Below are 22,747 nucleotides of genomic sequence, written 5' to 3' on the forward strand. Positions count from 1 at the left end.
GAACAACTATTCGTAAAATTTGTGCTTTCAAGGGAAAATTGTAATCTACCACAGTGAGCCTGACAGCTTCCCAGTACCTACAGACCCTTCTGATGAAATCAAAGTGATATTAATGAATTAATTCATTGTTGAGTCAAGAATGAATAGTTAAACGTGTCAACAATTGGTGGGTCCATATAGCTCGATAGACCCCACATTTTCCAATAACCCATCTATGATATTGCGCATGCGTAAACAATCCATTCATATTACAAGCTGTAACAACACAAAAGGTACATTGATAAGGTTGCAGATTTCCACACTGCAACTAACCTTTGAGAAACTACCACTTGTCAAGTTTTGGTGTAGTATCAAAGATATATACAGCTTCATAAAAGACTATGGAAATACTGCCTTTCCGACTATGTATGTGTGTATGAGTGAATTTTCTTCATGTACTTTAACCCAAAACGTCACATTGCACCAGATTGAATATAGCACCAGATAGGAGAATCTGGGTATCTTCTATTAAGTCCGACAAAAGAGATTCACAAAAATGTAAAGCAACGCCATTTTCCTGGTTGGTTGGTTTTTTGGAAAATGTAAGTTTTATAAAATGTTATTTTTGTCAACGTGTGACGGGTTTATTGCTTTATTAATGAGTGAAAAAGTTTTTTAACTTCAAATATGGTAAACAGCACTAGCTTGGACGCCCATTAAAGGAAATCTGGACCTAGAAAACCGAGTAAGATGCTACTATCTCTGACCTCAGGGACCCCAACTTTTGAGAGAGACCGAGCGTGTGTGCGTGCTCACTTGCTCAGTTGTGGCTGACTCTTTGTGACCCCATGGGCTGTAGTGCACCAGTCTCCTGTGTCTATGGAATTTTTCAGGCAAGAATACTGGAGCGGGTTGCCACTTCCTTCTCCAGAGTATCTTCCCAACTTAGGGATCAAACCTACATCTCCAGCATTGGCAGGTGGATTCATTACCACTGAGCCACCTGGGAAGCCCATATTACACATAGTTACATTGAGAACCCCATCAGATAATTTTGTACTTTTGCATTCAGCCACCAAGCATATTTTGATTCAGTAAGAGTAGTCTATCACATTTACCCAAAGACATACCATTTTTGTTATTTTTCTTTCAGTCCTCATGTTCCAAGTTTCCCTCTGGTATAATTTCTCTTTTGTCTGAAGAAGTTTCTTTCAGCAATTCTTTCAGATTAGTTCCAATGATTGCAAATTCTCTTTAGTTTTCCTTCAGTTGAGAATGTCTTTATTTCATCTTCATTCCTGAAGGATATTTTTTCAGGGTATGGAATTCTGCGTTTACAGATCTTTCAGCACTTAAGAAATGTCATGCCACCTTGTGTCTTTAGAATGGTTGTTCAGGTACATGTCCTTTCTCTGCTTACAAAATCTTTAGTTTGTGTTAGCAATTTCACTTTGCTGTGTCTGGAAATGGAGATCTTTGGGTTCATTCAGTTTGCTCAGCTTCTTGACTCCGTAGATTTGTGTTTTTCACCAAACTTAGGCTATTTTAAGCCATTATTCCTTCAAATAATATCTTCTGTGGGACTCTGATGGCAAGAAGGTTAGAGTGTTCTTGTCCAGCAGGTGGCTTTTGTTCTTTTTTCTATTTTTTTTCTCTCTATTGGTCACCTTAGCTCATTTATATTTCTATATATCTATTCATTTCTATATAGCTGTCCAGGTCCACTGACATTTTTCTGTCATCTGCACTCTGCTATTGAACCTTTCTGGTGAGTTTGATTATTTTTCAGTTCTAGACATGGGCATCGTAAGGGTTGCAGCTTATTAATTATTGTGAAGTGATGGAGAGTTCTCTGAAATCTACTGCAAAAGTTGTAACCCCAGATGTGGGTAAGTGTGGCTCTAACACACGAACTGAGGACACTGGGAGACGCTGAGGTGTGTGCGCATGTGTGTTCCGTGCATTCCTGTGCACGGCTCAGCTGGGTGCATTTTTCTGCATTCACCTAGGGTTTTTCCAGGATGAAGCCACACTTTAACAAATGTGCACGCCCAGCATGGGCATCCCCGGAGGCCTGTAAAGCCCAGAGCGCTGGGCTCCAGCCCTGGGTCTGGGATGCAGGCCAGAATTTGCACCTCTAGAAAGTTCCCTGGAGCCCTGAAGCTTTGGTACCAGGTTAAAGGACCACCCTTTGGAAGCCAGGCTTTTCGCTGGGCGGGTCTAGAGCGTACCGGTCCTTATTGTTCCCGCCCCGCCCCGCCCTCGAATCACCGGCCCGCAGCTTCATCACCACCCTCGCGCACTTGAGAGTACCAGCCGGAACAAGGGCCGGCCCAGTGCGCGGGGGCTGGTTCCGGGTGCGCTCCGACTCCTGCTTTGCGTTCCGGCCTCCGGCGTTTCCGCGTGCGTAGCGGGAGACGGAGCCCGCGGGGCAGCCTGGCGCTGGTCCTAGCGGGCGCGCTTCCGGCCACGCAGGCGCAGGAGCCCTCGTGCCTGGCCCGGGGAGGGGACCGCAGGTAGGGGCGGCGGCCGACGGGGGAGGGCACCGCAGGTAGGGTGGCAGAGGCGCCGCGCCAGCCCGCACCCGGAGCCGCGCGTGCAGCCGGCGAGCGGCTAGGGGCTGCGGGCGAGAACGAGGGCAGCTGGTCCGCGTACTGCCCGGCGCCTGGAGCCGGACTGGAGCCGACGGACACTCCGCCGGGACGGACACCTCCGGCGGAGGTGGTCGGCGCCGCGCTGCCCCTGCCTCCGGGGGCGGCTCTGGGTCCGGTGCAGTCGTCTGCTGGCCCCACTTTTGAAAAACAGGGTTGAGCCGTGTTCTTCGGTGGTCTCGTCTTCTCCACCCTTGATGTCTGCTTTAGAACCTTAAGGCTAAGCAGGCATCCAGCATATTTAAAATAATTAATGTACCTGTGCTTCGTTGGCAACGTGGGGTACAACCAGAGTTGTATTGTGGAGCACGAATTCGTTTCTTCTCTGGTTGTAAAAGATATTCTATAGATGGCAGAAACCAGTTTTGTTCCATTGCTTTTCTTTTTCTTCACGCTTCTCCCTCTCTCTTTCTTTTTTAAAAATTAAGCTGTGAGTGTATAGCAGTAGTTTCCACTTTTCCTGTTACCAGTGTTTTCTTATTATTGTCAGAAATCCAGTGTGTCTTAAGCAGTGCCTAAGCAGTCGCTTTCGGTATCGGTTTGCTCTTTTCTGGGCAAGAACATTCCCTTAGCCGTACAACCTTATCCCTTAACTCTGGGCAGCCTACTCCAGAAATATGTGTTTAAAACAAACAAAAAAATCAGGTGATGGGGTGAGTAAAAGACTTCTTTAATAAGTGGATGGACAGTCTCAGGGTCTCAGCGTGGATCCCCTAATCCTTGCGGTGACCTAGCTGTATTCAATTCAGTCCATTGTCTGAGGCTGTAGGATTTAGAGGAAGAATGTTAATTTGAGGCCAGAAAGCTTGACTTCTCTGTGTACAGTTTTAGTCACCTTGGGTAATTAACTCTGCCTCAGTTTTTCTTATCTGTGAAATGGGAATAATAGCAGTTCTAGCTAGCTCACAGAATCCGTGTCAGACTGACACTGTAAATGGTAGCTGAACTTTGGGGTGCGTGTCTTTCTGAGATGGGATTCAGAAGTGCTTGAGGGGACTTCGGGATCATTGAAAGGCTGTTGAGGCGCACGGCTGTCAAGTGGACAAGAAATACGTTAAAGGGGTAATGATGAGAGTCCAGCGCAGATTCGAAGATGTGAACGTGTCCTGAGGTTGGCAGCCTTGAGTGGCAGGGAAGAAACCGACGTCCCTCCAAAAGAAAACAAAGTAAGCTTCAGACCTTGTAAGATCTGACTCTACCCCTGGCGGTGCAGGGTAGGATTGGTGGGAGGTGAGGGGCTGCTCCACTCCGCGGAGCGGGTGGTGAGTGAGAGCGACAGGGCACCGAGAGCGAACACGGGAGGAGTGACGCAGAAGGGGTAGGCGGCGTCTGAGCCCGTGAGGACCGGGGAGTAAGGGATCCAGCCCCTGCCGCCCGCCAGCCGCCGGGATACCTGGGTACACGCAGCAGGCAGGGGGTCCTCGACTTCACAGTCAAGGAGGAAGGAACCGGCATCCTGCAAGGGGGCCTGCAGGGATGAGGAGAGCCGGGGGCGGCAGTGTCAGGGCAGGGCTGGGTCTGGAGAAGGGGCACTGAGGCTGCTCTTTTTCGGGGTAGGTATCAAGAGTCGAGTTTATCCTGAGGGCAGAGAAAGTGAAAGTATTCGTTGCTCACTCATGTCTGTCCCTTTGCAGCCCCCTGGTCTCTAGGCCGCCAGCCTCCTTTATCCGTGGAATTCTCCAGCAAGGATATTGGAGTGGGTTGCCATTCCCTTCTCCAGGGGATCTTCCCGACCCAGGTCTCCTGCATTGCAGGCAGGTTCTTTACTGTCTGAGCCACCTGGGAAACCCCTGAGGGCAGAGAGGGCTGTCAAATGTTTTTAAAGCCAAGAGTGACAAAATTTGTGCTTCATTGTGTATACCAGAGAGGACGTCTTCCACGCGGGCACGGGAAGTGTGTGCAAAACCTGCTTTGCCAGCAGTTGTATAGTCAGTCCACAAGAGTGAACTAGAGTTTCATGTATGCACTTGGGTAAAACCTCAGAAATGTAAAGCTGGGCTTTTAAAAGAAGCAAGTTTACAAGGATATACTCTTAGCGCTCCCTGAATTCCGCATCCCTGATGCGGGGACACTGTGCCATTTCAGAGGAGGGACTTGAGCCCCCACAGACGTTGATGTTGATGGGAGTCCTGGAACCAGGCCCCTGTGGTTACAAGGACAGGACCGCTTGTGTAAAGCTTGGAAACATTTGTGTGTTCTGGGTTGTTACTTAGGAGCACACATCTATGTGGTGAAAATAAAACCGGGCCGTCACTGGGTGCTGCTGGCAGGACTTGGGCCATGGGTGAGCACCCCACCTGGTCCCAGAGAGGAGGGGGGTCCCTGAGCTCCTCGCGGTGACGGCAGAGATGATAAAAGCCCCGCGTTCTCTTCCGATAAGGGCAAAGTACACTGACCCGTGGAAGAGTCCTCCCTTCTCCCATCCACCTACTAACCCGGCCTGACCCCGCTTAGCTTCGGAGGGGAGATGCGGTCTGGCGTGTCCAGGGTGGTGTGGCTGAGACGAGTCCCTCCCCTCTGACAGTCCCTGCTCAGCAGAAGCGCTGTCACTGCTGACCCCTGCAGCCTGGTCACTGGGAGATTACAGCTGGCACCTCTAAGATCGCGAGCACTGAAAAGAGCGGATTTGAGGGGGGGAGGGTTGAGTTTGGGAAGTATTTTTTTTATCTTTTCGTGTTAAGATTTTATATATATATATATATATATATATACACACACACACATAAAAATACATACAGCATCTTCATTCTCTGTTGACAGACACTGTTCCTTCCATGTCTTGACTCTTGTGAATAATGATGCTATGGACATAGGGGTGCATGTATCTTTTCAAAGTAGTAGGGGTTTTTTGGGGTTTTTTTTGGATATGCACCCAGGAGTGAGATTGCTGGATCATATGATGGTTCTAATTTTAGTGTTTTGAGGCACTTTCACCTGGCTTTCCGTAGCAGCTGCACCAATGAACGTTCCCACCAACAGAGTCAGAGTGCTCCCTTTTCTTCACCTCCTCACCAGCGTTTGTTATCTCTTGTCTCTTTTGCTGATGGCCATTCTGACAGATGTGAGGTGATGACCTCAAATTTACAGTGTGTGAATTACATCTCAGCCTAAGTTTTTAATTGAATTATAGGTGATTTACACTATTTCGTTAGTTTCAAGCATACAACATGGTGACTCAGTATTTTTAAAGCTTATGTTCCACTTAAAAGTTACTACAAAATAATGGCTGTATTCCCTGTGCTCAACTCTGGGTCAGAGACAGAAGTGGCTTCTCCAGGCAGAGCGACTTAGCTGCTCCAGACGAGAGCGGAGGCATCGAGCTCCCAGCCAGGTCCTGGGGCTGCAGACTTTCTGTTTGTCTGTGCTTGCAGAGAACAGTTTGCAGTGAGAAGGCAGGCGTTGTTCAAAGAGGATGGCCTGGCGCTTGGCAGTGCCCACAGTAGGGCACGTACAGGCTGCCTAAGACATGTGGGAGGAGTGGGTTCCAGGAGGGAGTGATGGAGGTCATGGGGGTGGCAGGGGGCGAAGAGGGGCTGGCGGGGAGGCCTGGGCTCCCGGCCCCCCTGCACCAACCCGGAGATCGGGAGCCTGGGAGACCCCCCTAGCTGGGAGGGCCTGGGAAAGGGAGCTGCTTGGACTGTGGCCGTTTGTCTGTGTGCAGAGTCACAAGTCTTATTCAACAGACCTCCTGTTTGGTACTTAGAGGAAGAGTGCTTTGAAACCAGCGCGCGGAGCCAGCTGGAGCCTTGACCGATCCAGGAGTCTGGCCAGAAACCTGAGCAAGAAGGAAGGCCCTCCCGGCAGGTAAGGCTTTGTGTCGCCGTCGCCGTGTCCTCGGCCCCGAGACCCAGGGTCCGTCAGGCACTGTGTCTCATGTGCCCGGTGCTGCGGCTAAGTCCGTGCCCTCTGCTCTGGCCGCTCCCGGTGGGTGGCAACCAGCGTCCACCCCGGGATCCTGGAGGGCCCGATATCCAGGTTCCTCCCAGCCCCCTGTGGCCAGGCAGCAGTCCCTGCCTCGCACTGGCCCGGCACCTGCGCCCGGGCCGCTGAGAGTCACCTGCGCCCCCACCTCACCCCTGTCAGGCCACCTGCCTTCTTATCAGCGCTCATCCTGGATTCCGGCCCGGGCCCCCACCCAGCCTCTCCCACCACCGCCTCCCCTACCACCGCCTCCCCCACCAACCTCCCGGGGCACCCTTTCACACCTTTGCTTCTTAAAAGCATCAGGGGGCTTCTGAGCACCTCCCAAGGAGCACCCCAGCCCCTCAGCATCCCGGACGGCCCCCAGCCCAGCTTCTCTCTCCCTTGCCGTCTCCAGAGCCGCGCTTTGCTTTCCTCTTAGCATTGCTAGCTGCACGGTGCTTGCCTTTCCTCACTGCAGGTGGCTGTAGGGGAGACAGAGACACGGCCGGACAGGCCCAAGACTGCCTTCTGCTCGACCCTGCAGTCAAAAGTCGGGGCTCCGGGAGAAGCCGGCATCGGGCACGCGGCCCGCGGCTGCTCATGGCGGCCCCGGGCCCCTCCGTCCTTCCTGAGTCTGCCTGGGCTGTGACCACGCCTCATGTCTCCGTCTGAGGGGCCGGCGGAGCGCAGTGCCATGGAGACGAGGCCCCCGGAGGGCAGGAAGGGGCCTGCGCCCAGGGAGCTGCCCCCGGCCGTGGGGCTGCTGCTGTCCATGGCGCTCATGAACGTCCTCCTCTACCTCTGCCTCGACCGGCTCGTCACCGCGCCCCGCAGCCCCACGGCGCACCCCGGCCGCTGCCCGCCCGGCCACTTCAGCATGGGGCAGGCGGCCACCTGCTCCCCGTGGCTGTCCTGCGAGCAGCTGAGGACGGAAGTGAGGCCTCTGAAGCGCGTCGGGGAGGGAGCCGTGAAGACGGTGAGTCCCACTCGCCATCGAGGGGGCGGGCGGCCTGGGGGAGGGCCGGCGTCACCCCAGAAACCTCACTGCAGGGACGCCACCCTGGTAAAGGGTGGCCCACCCATTGTAGGGTGTTCCGCGGTCAGCAGGGGTCGTTAGGAAGCTTGTGTCACAGCCTGAGAGTGCTGCCCTAAGGAGAAAAGCAAAATGGAAAGCTGTGCCAGAGGCTGTTCCTATCTGCAAGATTACATACGTAAAAAATATAAAAATGATAGAAATCGTGCAATGCTGAAGGAGGCAAATTTTTTGGTTCTTATTTTTCCAACTGTACAGTGCTGTTTTTTAAAAACTTTTTATTTTACTTTGGAGTATAGACAGTTAACAGCGTTGTGATAGTTTCAGATGAACGCCAAAGGGACTCAGCTGCACATAGGCATGTATCCATTCTCCCCCAACTCCCCTCCCATCCGGGCTGCCGCATAGCACTGAGCAGAGTTCCCTGTGCTGGACAGGAGGTCCTTGTTATCCGTTTTATGTATTTATTATCTATGTCTTTTTTTAAAAATTCATTTTGTTTATTTTGGGGGGCTGCGCTGGGTCTCCATTGCAGGGCCTGGGCTTTCTCTGGTTCCGGTGAGGGGGCCAGCTCTGGTTGGGGTGCATGGCCTTCTTGTAGTGGCTTCTCTTGTTGCAGAGCAGAGGTCTGGGCACGCCGGCTCTAGAGCACAGGCTCAGCAGTGGTGGCGCAGCGGGCTTAGTTGCTCTGAGGCTTGTGGAATCTACCCAGACCAGGGATCGAACCCATGTCCCCTGCTCTGACAGATGGATTCTTTACCACTGATTCACCAGGAGGACCGGGTGGTTTGTTTTGATGCCATTAAGCGGTCATTCGAGCAAGCTGTTTGTAAATTTTGGAGACTAATCCCTCGTGGGTCACATCAGTTGCAAATATTTTCTCCCAGTCTGTGGGTTGTCTTTTCCTTTTGTTTATTGTTTCCTTTGCCATTCAAAAGTTTTTGAGTTTAAGTAGGTCCCATTTGTTTATTTCTGTTTTGTTTCCATTATTCTAGGAGACAGATGGAAAAAGATATTGCTGTGATTTATATCAGCATGCTATTACATTGATTAAGAAACTTTTTTATACTTTAAAAAGAGAAACCAAAGGGGCCAATTCAGTTCTCATTAGAAGCCTCCAGAGCCCCATCTCATGGGCTGTGTTTCAGCAGCGGTTGTGCCCGTGTTAACTGAGGCAGGATGACTCTAGAAGTCAGTTAAGGGTGTGGCTTGTGCATTAAAATGAAGGGCGACCAAAAGGCTGTTACCCTGAGATTTTGTTTCTTTGGCTAAAACTTGCCCTTGGGGCAAGGAAGAGAGCCGTGGGCTTCTCATCCCAGAGGGTCAAGGTGATAGTGGGTATCTGGGGACAAGGGTCCAGCAGGAAACCCAGGGACGAGCTGAGGCTGTGCCTGGCTGTCTGGGGACCAGAGGCAGGATGCAAGGAAGGAGTCAGAGGTGAATCGTTTGTCTATCACCAACTCCCAGAGTTTGCTCAAACTCATGTCCATCAAGTTGGTGATACCATCCAACCATCTCATCCTCTGTTGCCCCCTTCTCCTCCCGCCTTCAGTCTTTCCCAGCATCAGGGTCTTCTCTAATGAGTCAGTTCTTTGCATCAGGTGGCCAAAGTATTGGAGTTTCAGCTTTAGCATCAGTTCTTTTAATGAATATTCAGGACTGATTTCCTTTAGGATGGACTGGTTGGATCTCCTTGCCGTCCACGGGACTCTCAAGAGTCTTCTCCAACACCACAGTTCAAAAGCATCAATTCTTCGGCGCTCCTGTTTCTTGATGGTCCATATCCGTACATGACTGTGGGAAAAACCATAGCTTTGATTAGATAGACCTTTGTCGGCGAAGTAATGTCTTTGCTTTTTAATATGCTGTCTAGTTTTGTCATAGCTTTTCTTCTAAGGAGCAAGTGTCTTTTAATTTCTTGGCTGCAGTCACTATCTGCAGTGATTCTGGAGCCCCAAAAAATAAAGTCAGCCACTGTTTCCTCTGTTTCCCCATCTATTTGCCATGAAGTGATGGGACTGGATGCCATGATCTTAGTTTTCTGAATGTTGAGTTTTAAGCCAACTTTTTCACTCTCCTCTTTTACTTTCATCAAGAGGCTCTTTAGTTCTTCTTCGCTTTCTGCCATAAGGGTGGTGTCATCTGCATGTCTGAGGTTATTGATATTTCTCCCGCAATCCTGATTCCAGCTTGTGCTTCATCCAGCTTCACATTTCGCATGATGTACTCTGCATGTAAGTTAAATAAGCAGGGCAACAGTGTACAGCCTTGATGTGCTGCTTTCCCAGTTTGGAACCAGTCCATTGTTCCATGTCCAGTTCTAACCGTTGCTTCTTGACCTGCATACAGATTTCTCAGGAAGCAGGTAAAGTGGTCTGGTATTCCCTTCTGTTGAAGAATTTTCCACAGTTTGTTGTGATCCACACAGTCAAAGGCTTTGCCATAGTCAATAAAGCAGAAGTAGATATTTATCTGGAACTTTCTTGCTTTATCTGTGATCCCAGTTTCCCCCCCAGTCAGTCTTGCCCATCAGGAAGCTTCCATAAGCCTCTTATCCTTCTCCATCAGAGGGCAGACAGGTTGAAAACTGCAGTCACAGAACACTAATTAAACTGATCACACGGACCACAGCCGCCTCTAACCCAGAGAAGCTATGAGCCATGCCGTGTGGGGCCGCCCAAGACAGACCGTCATGGTAGCGACGTCTGACAAACTGTGGTCCGCTGGAGAAAGGAATGGCAAGCCCCTTGAGTGTTCTTGCCTTGAGGACCCCATGAGCGGTGCGGAAAGGTCCTCTACAGAGGCAGAGCGTCTGGGTTGGTGCCCGTCAGAAGAACCGCTTCGGTTCTTTCTCTTCCTCTGTCGCCCTCTGGCTTTGTGTAACCCCAGAAAGGGCTGGAGGTGATGTTTTCCATGTGGAAGGCTGGCTGGAGCGCAGATGTGTGAAAAAGCAGTGTCCACCCTTCGGCCACCTCCTCATCCAGGACCTCTCTTCTCCTCTGTGCCGATGCCTGGGTGGCCTCATCCGGCCCCGTCCCTACCTTTGTCCCCTGGTGAACTCTGGACTTTTCTATCCCCTGCCTCCCCCACATCTTGGCTGTTGAAAGACTTCTCACACTAGGTGTGTCGCAGACCATCCCCTCAGCCTCCTCCCTCTCGCCATCACCCAGCTACTCACACCACAGCCAGGAGGCCTCCGTTTTCTTTTAAGTTCAACTTTAATTTTATATTGGGGTATTACTGGTTTACAGTACGGTGTTAATTTCAGTTGTACAGCAGAGTGAAATCAGTTACTCATCTGTCCTTCAGATTCTTTTCCCGTATAGCTTCTTACAGAATACTGAGCTCTACAGTAGAGTCTTGTTGGTTATCCCTTTTATATTTAGTGGCACATGTGTGTTAATCCCAGAGTTGATCTCTTCCCCACCCCGGGAGGCAGCCCTGTCATGCCCCTTTGTCCATGTCCATGCTCAGCCCCTCAGCAGGGTGCAGTGTCTCTGCACATGGGAGAGAGCTAGGAGTTGGCCTTTCCGAGGCTTCTGCCTTGTGCCCTCTCGAGCCGGGGCTCTGTGCCTAGTGCCTGCCTATCTCCATATCCTCCAGATGGGGCTCTCTGCCTCCGCCCTGGCCCGCCTCGGCTGCTCTCACTGCAGTTGGAGTGCCGTGTGTGTGGCCACGTGCAGCGGTGTCCCTCCTCTGCTCTGGCTCCTCAGTGGAGGGCATTGTGTCCTTCTCCAGCCCTTTCAGTGACTGAAGGCCTCTCCCAGCTTCCGCTCCCCACCCCCTGACCCCGCTCTGCTCTGCCACTGCAGGCTGTGGACGCATCTCCAGAGGTCATTGCCCCGCTGTCCTCCCTGCCTGGGATGTGGTCCGCAGAAGCCCCTTGGCTCCTTCCTCCATCTCCGTCAGCTTCCTGTTTGAGCATCACCCCAGCGAGAGCTTCCCCTAGTAAAAGTTGTAAATTCTTCCCCTTCCCTGCTTAATTATTCTCCAAAGCGTATTTTACCTTCCAGTGGACTTCACACACTTTGTTTATTTTCTCTTATCGTCTGCCTCCTGCACTAGAATGTACATTTCACATGGCCAGGGATTTACTTCAGATTTTTTAATTGACATAAGTAACTTGTTAAATGAATGAAGACAGATTAGACTTTGTACTACAAGGGACCACGTATACTATTTTCTAAAATTTGTCTTTACATTTATAATAAGGATCACGTGAATAATATATAAAGAGCTCCTAGAAATTAATAAGCACGAAGCAAACAATCCTAGAGGAGATGGTATCAAGGATAGTGAACAGACTTTCCACAGAAGACACACAGAAATGCCAGGGATGAATTCGTAGTCAGGAGAATACAGGTGAAAACAGGGAAAGGTTTTTCATCCAGTGGATTGGTAACAGTAAGGCTGAAGGAAATGGCAACCCCCTCCAGTATTCTTGCCTGGAGAATCCTGTGGACAGAGGAGCCTGGTGGGCTGTTGTCCATAGGGTCGCACAGAGTCGGACACGACTGAAGCGACTTAGCATGCATGCGTGCATTGGCAAAGGAAATGGCAACCCACTCCACTGTTCTTGCCTGGAGAATCCCAGGGACAGAGGAGCTTGGTGGGCTGCCGTCTGTGGGGTCGCAGAGAGTCAGACATGACTGAAGCGGCTTAGCAGCAGCAGCAGCAGCAGTGTGGTTGAGGCTAGAACGTAAGATTCACACACGATTGGTGAAAGCGCGTGTTGGCCCAGACTCTGAAGGGTCCGATGGTACATAGTGTTCATTCAGTGATCCGTCTGCTTCCCTAACTTATGAAAACATCTGCACGTGTGCACAGAGATGTGAATATAAGGCTATTCACTGTAGCACTGCTGTTAACAGGAAATAAGTGGGAAATAATTTAGATATACATCAACTCTTTAAAAATAGATCACATGAGGTCATATTAAATGCCCCATGTAAAATTACAGAGCTGTGTAGAAAAGTGAACCTAAGCCACCCTGACAGCATCTGTCCCAAATTTAATGAATTTTTATACTTCAGTTTTAGAAAAAACCAAAGATCTTCTGTAAAATCTTACCTAACATACACCAGTATAGGTTGTGCACCCATACTATAAAAGAATGACCTGGAGAGAGACATATATATATATACATACATACATATGTATATAATAGTCCCATTTTATATAACTCAGATGCTGTTTTATAAATGGGTGTTACTACGTGTAAAAGCATAGAAAAATGTCTGGAACATTATTAGTCAAACAGTTAACTAGTTTCCTTTGGGCTGGGGATTAAATTCAGAGGAAAGAGTTCTACTCCCTCTGTATTTGAACTTTTATCAAGAAGAGTATTCATGATTATTTTTATAATATTTTTTAAAAAGTTAGATTGCTGAGAAATGATTCTTAACCCCTGACTTGCAAATATGCCATATTGGAGGTTTCAGATATTTGTGAGAGATCCCAAAGACTAATAATATTTGATAATAAACATCAGTAGTATTTAATCTTTTCATTTATCTGAGGCACAAAAGTGAATGAGACGTAAGCGAGGTTCGAGGGGAAGTCATGAGGCCTGTGGCTGAAGCTCTCCCGCATTTCTTGTGGAATAAATGTGTAAAAAAACCATAGCAGCTTCTCTTTAGTGATCCCCATTTTATATGAAAAAAAAGCTAGTGCCAGTGAGGGGAAGGGGAGCCCAAGGGAGTGATGGATCTCAACAGAAACAGATTTTTTATTGGAGTCAGAGATCAAATTCAGTGCTTGTACAGCTCTGTGAAGAGAATAAAATCTGTTCCATATTAAAAATTTAAGAAATGTACTCACAAAACGTACAGTGATTCCAGCAGCGAGAGCAACTTGACTTCTTAGTAGAAATTATCTATAGTGAAATTTCTCAGATTTGGGTTTTGGAGAATGTCTTGAAAGACAACTGTTTGAATAAATGATTAACAGCGACAGTTTTGTGGGTTTTTCTGTTAATGAACCTTCCTTCTCAGGCCCACAGTAAATTTTCATAGTCTTCCAGCCTACCTCCTCCATTTGATGTATTTTTTTAGTTTCTTAAAAAACTGTTTTAAAATATTAGATTAGTATATATTCTTTCTTGTTATACCGAAAGGTATAAAGAGGGGAGGGGGCGGGAAGCATGTAAAGAGAACAGAAGACATCCTTAGATTTCTATGTAGTTTTGTTTTATGCAGTTAGAACAATAATATAAAAACACTGTGTGTCCTTTTCATCTGTACCATTGCTTGTACCTGTGAAAACCCCATCAGATAGCACCTGCATTTGGCTGTACCTGTAACCTTCCCTGAGTGGCCCTGCATAACTGGACCGCTTCCCAGTTGTTGATGGGTGGACAGGTTCCAGTTAGGCTTTTATAAATAATGCTAGATTTTTATTTCTGGAGCTTTTTATATATTTCAGGTTATTGCCTTAGATTTAAGTGCCAAAGTCTCTTGAAAATTATACCCCAAGTTGCTTCCATAACCTTCATTTTAACTGTGAAGACATGGAAGCCAGAGGGGCACAGCCCACGGGGTCCAGCATGGCCCGGGCGGCCGGGCCCTGACCTGGAGCCTGTTTTCTCCTCTCCAACCCCTGCCTTCCCTCTGGGGACTCGAGCAGCGGGCCAGCAGTTCTTACTTCTTTCCCTGTGATAGCAGTGTGAGTGCACAGCCGTGCGGGGCAGCTGCTCGCTGGCTGGCGGTGTCAGGATGGCTGGCCTAGGTGTGCGTCATTTTCAGCTCCTGCTGTTGCAGCCAAAGTCACGGAAAACCATGGCCATGTTAAAGTGTGTTCCCTACGTACAGCCGTTCCTATTTGTGGTTTACTCTGCACCTTTTAAAGCAAGTGGCAGTGCTGGTGTGTGCGATGGGCTGGCTGGACTCACTCCCTACTTGGGGTTCTCCAGCTTTCCACTCTCCCCGTCCTTAGCCTTCTCCCTCCCAGTCTTTGCACGTGCAGCCCCCTCTCCGGGGAATGAACCCCCTTTTCCACATCTGCTTTGCAAGCCCGTCATCCCACAGACCCACTCCCAGACCAGCTGCCCCGCCGCCTGCGGGCCCAGCCTTCACCCAGCATCTGGTCTGGCTCCTAAGTGAGTCTGCAGAACAGCCCACGCTTGGCTCTGTGCGTCCTCTGCACCACAGCCAGCACCTCAAGGCATCTGCTTCGCGGCTTACCAGCCGCCGAGGATTCCGGGTTGACGTTTTCTGTGGCTTTGTTCCAGGTGTTTCTGTCCGAGTGGAAGGAACGCAAGGTGGCCCTGTCGCGGCTCACCAGGCCGGAGGTGAGAGACGACTTCCTGCACGGGCTGCAGATGCTGCAGGCGCTGCAGAGCGAGCACGTGGTCACGCTGGTGGGCTACTGTGAGGATGACGACACCATCCTCACCGAGTACCACCCGTTGGGCTCCCTGGGCAACCTGGAGGCGACGTTGAACCTCGCCAAGTACCGCAGCCTGAATACGTGGCAGCACAGGCTGCAGCTGGCCCTGGGCTACGTGGCCATCCTCGACTTCCTGCACCGCAGCCCCCTGGGCACGCTGGTCATGTGCGATTCCAGCGACCTGCCCAAGACCCTGTCCCAGTACCTGCTGACCGCCAACTTCAGCATTGTGCTCAACGACCTGGACGCCCTGCCCCTGGTGAACCGCAGCTCCGGGGCCCTGGTGAAGTGTGGCCACCGGGAGCTCCGTGGGGACTTCGTGGCCCCAGAGCAGCTGTGGCCCTTCGGAGAGGACGTGCCCTTCCAGGACGACCTCATGCCCGCGTATGACGAGAAGAGTGACGTCTGGAAGATTCCCGACGTCTCCAGTTTCCTTCTGGGGCACGTGGAAGGGAGCGACATGGTCCGATTCCACTTGTTTGACATTCACAAGGCGTGTAAGAGCCAGGTGCCTGCAGAGAGACCCACCGCTCAGGCCGTCCTGGACACTTACCAGAAGGTTCTGAATCTCCTTAGAGATACCGCGACATCTCAGACAAGAGAGATGCTGTGAAAGCCAGTGTGGCTGCTGACGGATGGGAGTCAGGGAACAGCTGGAAGAGTTGCACTGGTTTTGTGCTGATGGAAGGTGTTAGTGGTTCTACCCCAGATCATTCTTCTCCTGACCGCCTGGCGGGAGTTGCTAAGCAGGAGCACATAGCCTTGCCGTGAGCCTGACTGCAAGCAAAGGCGGAGAGAAGCAGTGAGTCTGATGAGTATCTGAAGGAAGTAACAAGCATGGAGCTACACAGAGGCGTCCTAACAGCCTAGCCTGTAGGCTCATGAGAAACGTGCTGGAGAGGCTTCTAAGTGGCAGTGTGGGGAAGATATTCAGGTGAGTATCTGCAGTGTGCTTCACAGTACCGGGGAGACGCCACTGTGTTCCAGGTGACTGCTCAGGGACACACCCGTGTCATCCACATCCCAGCCAGCTAGCACGCATGCTCTCTGAAACCTTGAGTGGATAAGGAACGTTGAAAATATCACGTATGATGGAAATCCCATTTGTGTTACTACTGCCTTGGATGGTGCTTGTGAAATTCCCCTTTACCTTCCAGCTGGATATTTATTCTGTGCTCAACATTAATTATCGTGAACATTTTACGCCAACAGTGTCTGTCACTCACTCATTACTAGAAGGCGTTGAAGACCTTCCACTTGAGTCGCATGATTGAATCCTTCAGAGAGCTTTTCTTGGTCCTTGTCATCCTTGTTTGCAGGGGAGGAAGGATTTGGTGCATATTCATCATTACCACAAGGGGGTTAAAGCTGGCATTGAGGGCAGAAAGGCTGTGCACAGGCCTGGTGGTCCTTGGAATTACAGTGAGCTGGCCCCGGCCCGCAGTCTCGGACTCAGTGTCTGGGTGGGATCTGCATTTCTCACTGCTTCCCTGCAGTCAGTGCTGCCGGTGTGGGAACCACATTTTGAGACCCAGTGTCCTTGCCTATCCAGGCAGTAGACAGGGAGTGTGGTCAGTATTCTTCTTCTTCTGCCTCCCATGGTGATTGGGTCCTATGGTTGGTCAGAGTATATGCTTGCCCAGAGTATATTAACTGCTGTTGTCTGTTATAAACATGCTGCCAGAACCCACTAGGATGGCTGTAATCAAAAGGATGGATAGTAACAAATGTCGGCAAGGATGTAGAGAATTGGAGCCATCATACGTTGCTGGTAGGAATGGCAAATGGCCCAGCTGCTTTGGGAAACATTCTGACTGTCCTCAAAAGGTCAAAAATACAGTTACCATGACCCAGCAGTTCCAGTTCGCAGTATTTACCAATGAGAATTGAAAACACGTCCATAAAAGAACCTGGACACAAATATTCATAGCAGCATTATTCATAATAGTCAAAGGATGAAGATGTCCATTTGCTGGTGAGCAGATAATAGAAAATGTGATCCCTCGGTACAAAGGGGTAACATTCAGCCGTGAAAGGCGTGCAGCGCTTAGTCGTGCTCCAGCATGGATGAAGGTACTAAGTGAAAGAAGCCATCACGAAAGACCACGTGCCGTATGATTCCATTTGTAGGAAGTGTCCAGAATCGACAAACCCACAGAAACGGAAAATAACCCAGTGGTTCCAGAGGGGCTGGCAGGGGCACGGAGTTGAAGAATGGGGGGAAAGGTGGGGCTTGCTAATAGGTACAGGGTTTCTTCCGGGGAGATGGAAGTTTCCAGAAATGGTGACAGTTGCACAGCTCTGAATACACTAAATAACACTGAGCTGTATAAAGGGGGCAAGTTTATGGTTTGTGAATGATATCTCAATAAAGCTGGGGAGAAAACCCCACCTCTGCACAGGCCCGTGCATCTCTCATGACCCTTTTTACTTGATGAAGTAGTTACTGTGTGGAGCTGCTGAGCTGATGTTAACTCTTTTCATGTTGTAATTCTGGATTGAGGGTTTTCCTTGATTTGGGGACTTTGCATTAGAACAAAACTTTCAGTTTCAAATGAATTTCTTTTTAAATATTGATGATAGAGCTAAAATGAACAGCATGGTATTTGGAAAGGACACAGTGCCAGGATCAGAAGACATATTTTCCAGCTCTGCCTCTGACTCACATGTGGTCTCAGACAAACCAATTTCTAAGTGAGAGAGTCGGCGAGGCATTTCCAGCTTCTGCTCTTCCTCTGAGTTCTCCATGATGCTTTATCGTGCCAGTGCCAGGCACCAAGCTGGCCCTGGCCCTTCAGTTTCTATCTTCAGTAACAACAGAACTGCAGAATCATAAGAGGAAAAGAAAGACCCAACTTTCTGCTGTGTTAAACTCACTTCCATTTTAAGAGCACACATAGGCTCAAAGTAAAGGGATGGAAAAAGATATTCCATGCTCATGGAAGCCAAAGGAGAGCAGGGGTAGCTCTACTTCTATTAGACAAAACAGGCTTTAAGTCAGAAAGTGCAATGAGACAGAATTCAGTATATGATGATAAAGCGGTCAACTCATCAAGGGTATAAAAATCATAAGTCTGTATGCACCCCAAAATGCATATAGATCTGATGGGAGAAATAGACAACAATACAATAAGAGTTATTGTAAAAATACCCCACTTTCAACAATGGACAGATTATCCAGACAAAATCAAGAAGGAAGCCTTGGATTTTTAACTATATCTTGGACTAAGTGGACCTAACAGACATACATAGAAAATTCTGCCAAACAGCAGCAGAATACACATTTTCCTTGAGCACACATGAAACTTTCTCCAGGACAGATTATGCTGTTAGGTCACAAAATGAGTGTTAACAATTTTGAGAAGACTGAAATAACATCAAGTATCTCATGTCATTTTCTTACCACAGTGGTTTGAAACTACAATAGAAATGAGTAACAGAAGAGTGAAAACAGAAACCAATGAAAATAAATAGACAATAAAGAAAATTCACAAATGTGTGGAAATTAAATAACACACACCTGAACAAACAATGAGTCACAGAAGAAATCAAAAGGAAAATCCTAAGTCCCTTGAGACAAAAATGAAAACACACTGTACCAGAACTTACTTGTTCAGGCAGGCAGTCATGTCTGACTCCTTGCGACCCCATGAACTGCAGCACGCCAGGCTTCCCTGTCCATCACCAACTCCCAGAGTTTGCTCAAACTCATGTCCATTGAGTCAGTGATGCCATCCAACCATCTCATCCTCTGTTGCCCTCTTCTCCCACCATCAGTCTTTTCCCAGCATCAGGGTCTTTTCCAGTGAGTTAGCTCTTTGCATCAGGTGGCCAAAGTATTTGAGCTTCAGCATCAGTCCTTCCAAAGAATATTCAGGGTTGATTTGCTTTAGGATTGACTGGTTTGATGTCCTTGCTGTCCATGGGACTCTCAAGAGTTCTCCAGCACTGCAGTTCAAAAGCGTCAGTTCTTCGGCACTCAGCCTCCTTTATGGTCCAGCTCTTACATCCATACGTGACTACTGGAAAAACCACAGCTTTGACTATATGGACCTTTTGTCGGCAAGGTGATGTCTCTGCTTTTTAATATGCTGTCTAGTTTTGTCAGCCTTTCTTCCAAGGAACAAGCATCTTTTAATTTCATGGTTGCAGCCACTTTCCACAGTGACTTTGGAGCCCAAGAAGGTAAAGTCTGTCGCTTTTCCATTTTTTCCCCATCTATTTGCTATGAAGTAATGGGAACAGAGATCAGATTGCCAACATCCGCTGGATCATGGAAAAAGCAAGAGAGTTCCAGAAGAACATCTATTTCTGCTTTATTGACCATGCCAAAGCCTTTGACTGTGTGGATCACAATAAACTGTGGAAAATTCTCAGAGAGATGGGAATACCAGACCACCTGACCTGCCTCTTGAGAAACCTATATGCAGGTCAGGAAGCAACAGTTAGAACTGGACATGGAACAACAGACTGGTTCCAATAGGGAAAGGAGTACGTCAAGGCTGTATATTGTCTCCCTGCTTATTTAACTTATATGCAGAGTACATCATGAGAAACGCTGGGCTGGAAGAAGCACAAGCTGGAATCAAGTTTGCTGGGAGAAATACCAGTAACCTCAGATATGCAGAGGACACCACCCTTATGGCAGAAAGTGAAGAGGAACTAAAAAGCCTCTTGATGAAAGTGAAAGAGGAGAGAGAAAAAGTTGGCTTAAAGCTCAACATTCAGAAAATGAAGATCATTTCATCCAGTCTCATCACTTCATGGGAAATAGATGGGGAAACAGTGTCAGACTTCATTTTTTTGGGGCTCCAAAATCACTGCAGATGGTGATTGCAGCCATGAAATGAAGACGATTATTCCTTGGAAGGAAAGTTATGACCAACCTAGATAGCATATTGAAAAGCAGAGACATTACTTTGCCAACAAAGGTCCGTCTAGTCAAGGCTATGGTTTTTCCATTGGTCATGTATGGATGTAATAGTTGGACTGCGAAGAAAGCTGAGCGCCGAAGAATTGATGCTTTTGAACTGTGGTGTTGGAGAAGACTCTTGAGAGTCCCTTGGGCTGCAAGGAGATCCAACCAGTCCATCCTAAAGGAGATCTTCATTGGAAGGACTGATGCTGAGGCTGAAACTCCAATACTTTGGCCACCTCATACGAAGAGTTGACTCATTGGAAATGACCTTGATGCTGGAGGGATTAGGGGCAGGAGGAAAAGGGGATGACAGAGGATGAGATGGCTGGATGGCATCACCGACTTGATGGACATGAGTGAGTGAACTCCGGGAGTTGGTGATGGACAGGGAGGCCTGGCGTGCCGTGATTCATAGGGTCGCAAGGAGTCGGACACAACTGAGCGACTGAACTGAACTGAATGGGATCAGATGCCATGATTTTAGTTTTGAACACTGAGTTTTAAGCCAGCTTTTTCGCTCTCCTCTTTCACCATTATCAAGAGGCTCTTTAGTTTCTCTTCACTTTCTGCCATTAGAGTGGTGTCATCTGCACATCTGAGGTTATCGATATTTCTCCCAGCAATCTTGATTCCAGCTTGTGATTCATCCAGCCTGGCATTTTGCATGATGTACTCTGCATATAAGTTAAACAAGCAGGGTGACAGTATACAGCCTTGATGTACTCCTTTCCCAATTTTGAACCAGTGTGTTGTTCCAGATCCAGTTTTAACTGTTGCTTACTGACCTGCATATAGGTTTCTCAGGAGGCAAGTAAGGTGGGTCTGGTATTCTCAGCTCTTTAAGAATTTTCCACAGTTTATTGTGATCCACACTGTCAAAGGTTATAGCATAGTCAATGAAACAGAGATAGATGTTTTTCTGGAATTCTCTTGCATTTTCTATGGTCCAGCAGATGTTGGCAGTTTGATCTCTGGTTCCTTTGCCTTTTCTAAATCTAGCTTGTACATCTGGACGTTCTCGGTTCATGTACTGTTGAAGCTGAGCTTTAAGGATTTTAAACATTATCTTACTAGCATGTGAAATGAGCACAATTGTGTGGTAGCTTGAATATTCTTTGGCATTGAAATGAAAACTGACCTTTTCTAGTCCTGTGGCCCCTGCTGAGTTTTCCAAATTTGCTGACATATTGAGTGCAGCACTTTAACAGCATCATCTTTTAGGATTTTAAATAGCTCAGCTGGAATTCTGTCACCTCCACTAGCTTTGTTTGTAGTAATGCTTCCTAAGGCCCACTTGACTTCACACTTCCATGGTGTCCAGCTCTAGGAGAGTGATTTTTCATCATGGTTATCTGGGTCATTAAGATTTTTTTTGAAATAGTTCTTCTGCGTATTTTTGCCACCTCTTCTTAATATCCTCTGCTTCTGTTAGGTCTTTATCATTCCAGTCCTTTATCGTGGCCATCCTTGCATGTAATTTTCCCTTGATATCTCCTGTTTTCTTGAAAAGACCTCTAGTCTTCCCCACTCTATTATTTTCCTCTATGCATTGTTCGTTTAAGAAGGCCTTCTTATCTCTCCTCACTATTCTCTGGCACTCTGCATTCAGTTGGATATATCTTTCTCTTTCTCCCTTTTGTCTATTCTTTGCTCAGCTATTTCTAAAGCCTCCTCAGACAACCGCTTTGCTTTCTTGAATTGCTTTTTCTTTGGGATGGTTTTGGTCACTGCCTCTTGCACAGTGTTAAGAACCTCAGTCTAGAGTCCTTCAGATACTCTGTCTACCAGATCCGACCCCTTGAATCTATTCATCACTTCCATTGTATATAAGGGAATTGACTTAGGTCATACCCGTATGGCTTAGTGGTTTTCCCTGCTCCCTTCAATTATGCCTGTGTTTTGCAATAAGCTTGTGATCTGAGTCACAATCAGATCTGCCGTCTTGTCTCAGCTGCAAAAGAACATAATCAGTCTGATTTCAGTGTCTGGTGATGTCCATGTGTAAAGTCATCTCTTAGGTTGTTGGAAAAGGGTGTTGACTATAACCAGTATGTTCTCTTAACTGTTAGCCGTTGCCTTGCTTCATTGTACTCCAAGGCCAAAGTTGCCTGTTACTCCAGGTGTCTCTTGACTCCCTACTTTTGCATTCCAATCCACTATGATGAAAAGGACGTCTTTTTTTTGGTGTTAGTTCTAGAAGGTGTTGCAGGTCTTCATAGAGTGGGTCAACTTACGCTTTTTCAGCATCGGTGGTTAGGACATAGACTGTGATGTTGAATGGTGTGCTTTGGAAATGAACGGAGATCATTCTGTCATTTTTGAGACTGCACCCAAGTACTACTTTTCAGACTTTCTTGTTGACTATGAGGGCTACTCCATTTCTTCTAAGGGATTCTTGCCCACGTTAGTAGATACAAAGGTCATCTGAATTAAATTCTCCCATTCCTGTCCATTTTAGTTTATTGGTTCCTAAGATGTCGATATTCAGTTTTGCCATCTCCTGCTTGACCACATCCAATTTACCTTGATTCATGGACCTGACATTCCAGCTTCCTATGCAATATTGTTTATAGCATCAGACTGAACTTTCACCACCAAACATCCACAGCTAAGCACCATTCCCACTTTGGCCCAGCCACTTCATTCATTCTTGCAATTATTAATAAGTGCGCTCTGTTCTTCCCCAGCAGCATACTGGACACCTTCCAGCCTGGGGGGCTCATCTTCCAGTGTCGTGTACTTTTGCCTTCTCATACTGTCCATAGGCTTTCCCGGGCAAGAATACAGGAGTGGGTTACCATTCCCTTCTCTGGTGGACCACGTTTTGTCAGAACTCTGATCCATCCATTGTGGGGCCCTGGGCAGCAGGGTTTATGG

The 22,747-nt window shown here is 48.2% G+C and overlaps 1 protein-coding gene across 4 annotated transcripts; it reads left to right on the forward strand.

Moving 5' to 3' along the window:
- Positions 1-2,340: 2,340 nt before the first annotated feature.
- POMK (protein O-mannose kinase) lies at positions 2,341-17,355 on the forward strand. Of its 4 annotated transcripts, none has more exons than XM_069572729.1 (4): positions 2,341-2,495; positions 6,334-6,434; positions 7,012-7,509; positions 14,795-17,355. In XM_069572729.1, the coding sequence occupies exons 3-4, from the start codon at positions 7,192-7,194 to the stop codon at positions 15,563-15,565; spliced, it is 1,089 nt and encodes a 362-aa protein (XP_069428830.1). In that variant the 5' UTR covers positions 2,341-2,495; positions 6,334-6,434; positions 7,012-7,191; the 3' UTR covers positions 15,566-17,355. The 4 variants fall into 4 exon arrangements, with proteins under 4 accessions (XP_069428830.1, XP_069428831.1, XP_069428833.1 ...); XM_069572730.1 differs by having other exon boundaries at positions 2,433-2,495; positions 6,292-6,434; XM_069572732.1 differs by having other exon boundaries at positions 2,475-3,796.
- The last annotated feature ends 5,392 nt before the right edge of the window (positions 17,356-22,747 follow it).

This window comes from Ovis canadensis, chromosome 26 (assembly GCF_042477335.2).
Source record: "Ovis canadensis isolate MfBH-ARS-UI-01 breed Bighorn chromosome 26, ARS-UI_OviCan_v2, whole genome shotgun sequence".
Lineage (NCBI taxonomy): Eukaryota > Metazoa > Chordata > Mammalia > Artiodactyla > Bovidae > Ovis > Ovis canadensis.

Coding starts and splice junctions, on each gene's coding strand:
- POMK (XM_069572729.1), top strand. CDS start 7,192: ATGTCTCCGTCTGAGGGGCCGGCGGAGCGCAGTGCCATGGAGACGAGG. Junction 7,510..14,794: donor GGGAGGGAGCCGTGAAGACG/GTGAGTCCCACT, acceptor GCTTTGTTCCAG/GTGTTTCTGTCCGAGTGGAA.